At 45.9% G+C, this 6506-nt stretch overlaps 1 protein-coding gene across 1 annotated transcript in view; it reads right to left on the bottom strand.

Annotated features, from left to right (window-relative positions):
- The window catches only part of CCNT1 (cyclin T1), a 34000-nt gene extending 28562 nt beyond the window's left edge, over positions 1–5438 (bottom strand). Inside the window, exons 1-2 of the mRNA XM_011987630.1 lie at positions 4894–5438; positions 1749–1830 (exon numbers count right to left, since the gene is read on the bottom strand). Of these exons, the coding sequence (XP_011843020.1) occupies positions 1749–1830; positions 4894–5054 (243 nt within the window). The 5' untranslated portion in view covers positions 5055–5438. The remainder of the gene's footprint in view (positions 1–1748; positions 1831–4893) is intronic.
- Positions 5439–6506: the final 1068 nt, after the last annotated feature.

The raw sequence follows: 6506 nt of genomic DNA, 5'->3' as shown, positions 1-6506 counted from the left end.
CAACACTTTGGGAGGCCGAGGCAGGCAGATCACTTGAGGTCAGGAGTTGAAAACCAGCCTGACCAACATGGTGAAACCTTGTCTCTATTAAAAATACAAAAATTAGCCAGGTGTGGTGGCACATGCCTGTAATCCCAGCTACTTGGGAGGCTGAGGAAAGAGGACTGCTTGAATCTGCAAGGCGGATGTTACAATGAGCTGAGATCATGCCATTGCACTCCATCCTGGTCAACAAGAGCGAAACTCCATCTCAAAAAAAAAAAAATCAATGCATATGAAGTACTCAAGTTTATCCCTATTACCCTAGCATTCTATTAAGTAAATATAGTCCTTCCTAAAACTGGGATATCACTATGCATTCACTTCCAAGTCATTTATAATAATGTTAAATAGGACCATTTCAAATAGCAACACTGAAAAGATCACTATTTATAATTCCGTACAAAAAAATACAATTTCTTTATTAGTATTATTTTATTCTTCATGTTCTTTTAAAAATTTTTTTTACCTTTTTCTTTTTTTTGTAAAAACGGGGTCTTACTATGTTGCCCAGGCTGGTCTCAAACTCCTGGGCTCAATCAATCCTCCCACTTGGACCTCCCAAAGTGCTGTGATTATACATAAGAATGAGACACCACGCATAACCTATTTTTCATGTTCTTAAAAGTCATTTTCCCAGTTATTATTACATAATGTACCTTCCCCTCCAACTGCTGACTGGAATTTTATCAAAGGATTTTGGAAAATCTAAGTAACTTACATTTACTTCTTTTGCTGTGACCATATTTTATAAACTACTTCAAAATTAACACCACGAATGGCGGCTTATGCCTGTAATCCCAACATTTTAGAAGGTGGAGGCGGAAGGATCCCTTGAGCCCTGGAGTTTGAGACCAGGCTGGGCAACATAGGGAGACCCTATCTCCACAAAAAAAATTTTTTTAATTGCCAGGGATGGTGGCAGGCCTGTGGTCCCAGTCACTTGGGAGGCTAAGGCAGGAGGACTGCTTGAGACCAGAAGGTTAAGGCTGCAATGAACTGTAATCAAACCACTGCACTCCACCATGGACAACAGGGCAAGACCCTGCCTGTCTCCCTGCCCCAGCAAGAAAAATAAAGCTATACCTAAATTACACATGATTTCCCCTTTAATGTTACTCCTCCAATCTCAAAATGTTGACTTTAGATGTCTGATAATCTGTTTTTGGGGGGTTTTTTTGGGGACAGGGTCTCACTCTGATGCCCAGGCTGGAGTGCAGTGACTCGATCTTGGCTCACTGCATCCTCAACTCCCTGAGTTCAAGCAATCCTCTTGCCAGCCTCTGGAGTAGCTGAGACCACAGATGCATACCACCACACCCAGCTACTTGGTTTTTGTTTTTGTTTTGATATTTTGTAGAAATGAGGTCTCATTATGTTGCCCAGGCTGGTTTTGAACTCCTGGGCTCAAGTGATCCTCCCATCTCCGTCTCTCAAAGTGTGAGCCACTGCACCCGGCCTAACCTACTTTAGAGAATCGACATGGATGTACTATAAATCCACTAGACAAGCAGACACTTAACAGGAAAAATGAAAAGCTGGATTCAGAACAGCAACACAGCGCATAATGAAACTGATCAACCCTAAATTCTAAAGTTCAAGTCACAGTTCAGTAGCAAAGACCAACCACAAATGGAATAGGTAGTTGGAATCAATCACGAAAGGATTACACCATTTAAAAAAAAAAAAAAAAAAAAAATTATACTTACATTTCCAGGAAACTGTGTGAAGGACTGAATCATGTAGAATCGATGCATGTATACTATAGCAGTGTTGATAGTCAATTGTGAGCTGAAGAGTTCAAGTTAAGATCCAAAAACAGGCAGGTATAATTCTGGAAAAGATAACCTCTATCTCCCTCCCAAAAGGATGAAATGGCCAAGCAAGTAGATGCTACTAAATGAAAATCATACTTATCTCTCCAAATCAAAGAATATGTCTGTTTTCTTTCACCAAATTACTAATCACCAACTGACACTTATTACAATGGCTTACACATAACAAATATTTAATATAAATGTACTGAATGAATAAACAAACATATCAGGATGCATGGATCTAGACAGAGTTTTAAAAAAACTATATAAGGCGGCCGGGTGCGGTGGCTCACTCCTGTAATCTCAACACTTTGGGAAGCCAAAGGGGGTGCAGATCACCTGAGGTCAGGAGTTCGAGACCAGCCTGACCAACACGGAGAAACCCCGTCTCTACTAAAAATAGAAAATTAGCTGGGCATGGTGGGGCATGCCTGTAATCCCAGCTACTCGGGAGGTTGAGGCAGGAGAATCGCTTGAACCTGGGAGGCGGAGGGTTGCGGAGAGCCAAGATCACGCCATTGCACTCCAGCCTGGGCAACAAGAACAAAACTCCATCTCCAAAAAAAAAAAAAAAACCAATTTATAAGGCCTGGCTGGGCACGGTGGTTCACACCTGTAATCCCAGGACTTTGGGTAGAGGCAGAGGCAGGTGGATCACCTGAGGTCAGGAGTTTGAGACCAGTTTGGGCAACATGGCGAAACCCCTCCTTGACTAAAAACACAAAAATTAGCCAGGCAAGGTGGCAGATATCTATAATCTAATATGATTTACAGCGCCCACCCTGATCTGGCCCATAGGTATGTCTCCACTACCTCTCTCACCTGCTAAACTCCATCAACTAAATTACTTTCTTTTTTTTTTTTTTTCAGACAGAGTCTCGTTCTGTCACCCAGGCTGAGTGCAGTGGCACAACCTCAGCTCACTGAAACCTTCACCTCCTGGGATCAAGCAATTCTCCTGCCTCAGCCTCCCAAGTAGCTGGGACTACAGGCTGGGCCACCACGCCTGGCTAATTTTTGTATTTTTAGTAGAGATGGGGTTTCACCTTGTTGGCCAGGCTGGTGTCGAACTCCTGACCTCAAGTGATCTGCCCGCCTCAGTCTCCCAAAGTGCTGGGATTACAGGCATGAGCCACCGGCCTAAATTATTTTCAGTTCCACTTCTCTCTGGCAACCAAGCCTTCTCATGTGGTGATCCACGGGACAGGAAACATCTGAAATGATCTGATAATTCATTAACTGAAGAAGAAGAAAAAACTTGTAAATGCCTTACTTCTAAAAACTTCAGCAGACAATATGGGGTAGAGAGATGATGCAGTCCCAAATTACAACAGCCTTTTTTTGAGGGGGCAGAGTCTCGCTCTGTCGCCCAGGCTGGAGTGCACTGGTACCATCTTGGCTCACTGAAACCTCTGCCTCCCAAATTCGAGCGATTCTCCTGCCTCAGCTTCCCCAGTAGCTGAGATTATAGGCACTCGCCACCAAACATGGCTAATTTTTGTATTTTTAGTAGGGATGGGGTTTCACCATTTTGGCCAGGCTGGTCTTGAACTCCTGGCCTCAAGTGATCGACCCGCCTGGGCCTCCCAAAGTGCTGGTATTACAGGTGCGAGCCACCGCGCCTGGCTGACAACCTTAATGACAACACACATACAAAAAGGAAAGCGTTTTAAGGATACACTGAAATAGAATTTCGAACAAAAAGATTTACTCCGTACTGATAGGATGCTTAGGAAACACACCTGGACATCAGCAGGAAACAAACTGGCGATAAAAAAGACACCCATTTTGAGATGCACACACCCTTAAGATACAAACATTACTGTCAGCCACACATTTAAATAGAAGCTGCACCCAAGAAAATTTTCACACACAGAGTGGAAAGAACTTTAAAACTATACAAGTTTTCTCCACCACAAAATAAGTGTATTTCCTGACAAACAAAAATATGTGGGAGAGGATACCTCATTTTTAAAAAAATTTTTTTTTTCTGAGACGGAGTTTCACTATTGTTGCCCAAGCTGGAGTGTAGTGGCGCGATCTCGGCTCACTGTAACCTCCGCCTCCCGGGTTCAAGCGATTCTCCTGCCTCAGCCTCCTGACTAGCAGGGATTACAGCTGCCCGCCAATAAGCCGGGGTAATTTTTTGTATTTTTAGTAGACAGGAGTTTAATTATGTTGGCCAGGCTGGTCTCGAACTCCTGACCTCAGGTGATCCACCCCCCTCGGCCTCCCAGAAGTGCAGAGATTACAGGTGTGAGCCACCGCAGCCGGCCGTTACCTCATTTTTGAACTAGAAAGAAAATGAAATACACACCACCACTCTAAGTAACTTAAGGACCCAGTATTTTGTAAACAATTTAAAACATTAGATTCGTGGGTAACCCCTACAAACGTAAACTAACATCTTTCCTCTGAAATTCTATAAAACAGCAGCTACTAATTGAGCATCTGAATGCAAAGCATTGTGATGGACACAGAATCAAACACAAGAGGTATCATCCCATTTTATAGACAAGACGACCAAGAATTTGACAGGTCACTTAAACAGCTAGCAGATGAGGAATGGATTTTGGACCAAGGCTGAGGCATTAATTCTAGACCACCCTTTATAAGACTTTCAGGTACTGAATTTCTCGAAATTTACACACTAGGTTTCGGAAGCAGCCCTCAACAGAGAAACCTCTGCCAGACCCAAACCCCTAGGGCACAGCGGAAAATGAGAAACTTAACGTCACCAGAGCCGATCAGAACACAATGAAGAGAGAGTTGGAAGGGCTGGTTAAAACACGAAGCCGGGAAGGATACGAATGCCCAGCAAGGTTGGTGGCACGGGTGAGCGAGCGGGAAATCAACTCCGCCTCGCTTCCCTAGCGCGAACTGAGTTTCAGCCCGCCCCATCGTGGGCTCTCCCAACTAGACATCCAGCTTCTGCCCACCTTCTTCCCCACTTTCGTCCCCCACCAGAGCCTGAGACCTAGACGCCAGAGCATGGCGGGACCAACTCAAAGGCCGAAGGCCTAGGCCGCAAGGATACACGTTAAGACGCTGCCCCATGTCCTGGAGCAGATTGGCCGCCTGCTGGCGATAAGAAAGTTCTTTATCTGGGTCCACACCAAATCGACGGGATGGGCTATTTTCCAGCTGTTCTCGAGTGAAATACCACCGTTTGTTGTTGTTCTTCCTGTCTCCCTCCATAGTGCTTCAACCAGAAGGCAGCGGCGGAGGCTGCAAACACTTCCCAGCGTCACCTAAGAGGCGACCCACATCCGCTATGCGGGGGCAACTGCGACTTGACGAACTTCCGCTAAGCGTCGACCGCCGGGTTGTGACTCTCTTCCGTAAAGAAAGCAAAAGTCAAAGGACCTACTTCCGGAATGCACCTCGCGACACCCCGTAGTCGAGTTAACAGCCAATATGCGACGAGAAAAAAACCTTGAGGCCAGGACGCAGGCGCGTCACGTGACCCTTGGGAGGTGGCGTGGGCTTAGAAGTTCTCGCTTAAAAACCATGAATCTTCCCGCGAGAACCGGATTGAGCGTTGGCGCCCGGGGTTAGGTTGTGAGGTCGCAATTGTAGTGGTATGAGGCGCCCGCCCACGCGCCGCTTGGTGGTTCTTAAGAGAACTTAGTTTGTGACTGCAGTGGTGATATAAAATGGGGCAGATGGACCGCGCGCGGTGGTTCACGTCGGTAATCTCAGCACTTTGGGAGCCCGAAGCAGGCGGATCACGAGGTTAGGAGTTCGAGACCAGCCTGGTCAATATGGCGAAACCCCGTCTCTACTAAAAATACAAAATTAGCCGGGCGTGGTGGCGTGCGCCTGTAGTCCCAGCTACTCGGGAAGCTGAGGCAGGAGAATCGCTTGAACCCGGGAGACGGAGGTCGCAGTGAGCCGAGATCGCGCCACTGCACCCCAGCCTCCAGCCTGGGTGACAAAGCGAGACTCCGTCTAAAAAATAAATAAAATAAAAATGGGGCAGATGAACTTGAAAGAGAAAGTAGGTGAGGCTGTCAGAAACTGAAAAACAGAATCAAATGGTGGGGCTCTTTCGTATATCGGAACATAAAGCAACTAGAAGGCTTGTTACATTGTTGGTAGCAATGTAAAATAGGACAACCCATTTGGAGAGGTCGCTTTAATGTGTAGCCAAATTCATGAAAACATTCTCACGTTTCGCCGCAGTGATCCAACTTAAAGGAATAAAATAAAATTAATAACATTAAGAGCTTACATGTCCCATGCACAATACTGACTTAAATATACTGTTTCATTTATTCAGCGGAACTCTCAAGAAGTAATTTTTAAGTACGTTTGCTAATGGGTGAACTAATACTGCCCCTTGAGTGTGAAAAGCCTCCACCATTACCCCTCACTTGCAGAGATTAGCAAGTTCCTGCCCTCTGTCAAGATATTTCCCAGCTCCTTTGCCGGCGCGGTGGCTCACGCCTGTAATCCCAGCAGTTTGGGAGGCCAAGGCGGGCGGATCACCTGAAGTCCTGAGTTGGAGACCAGGCTGGCCAACATGGTGAAACCTCGTCTCTACTGAAAATACAAAAATTAGCCAAGTGTGGTGGCGCACGCCTGTAATCCCAGCTACTCGGGAGGCTGAGGCAGGAGAATGATTTGAACTCGGGAGGCGAAGGTTGC

The sequence above is a fragment of the Mandrillus leucophaeus genome, unplaced genomic scaffold, assembly GCF_000951045.1.
Source record: "Mandrillus leucophaeus isolate KB7577 unplaced genomic scaffold, Mleu.le_1.0 Scaffold313, whole genome shotgun sequence".
NCBI classification, from domain to species: domain Eukaryota; kingdom Metazoa; phylum Chordata; class Mammalia; order Primates; family Cercopithecidae; genus Mandrillus; species Mandrillus leucophaeus.
This window is presented reverse-complemented; position numbering and strand designations above follow the sequence as displayed.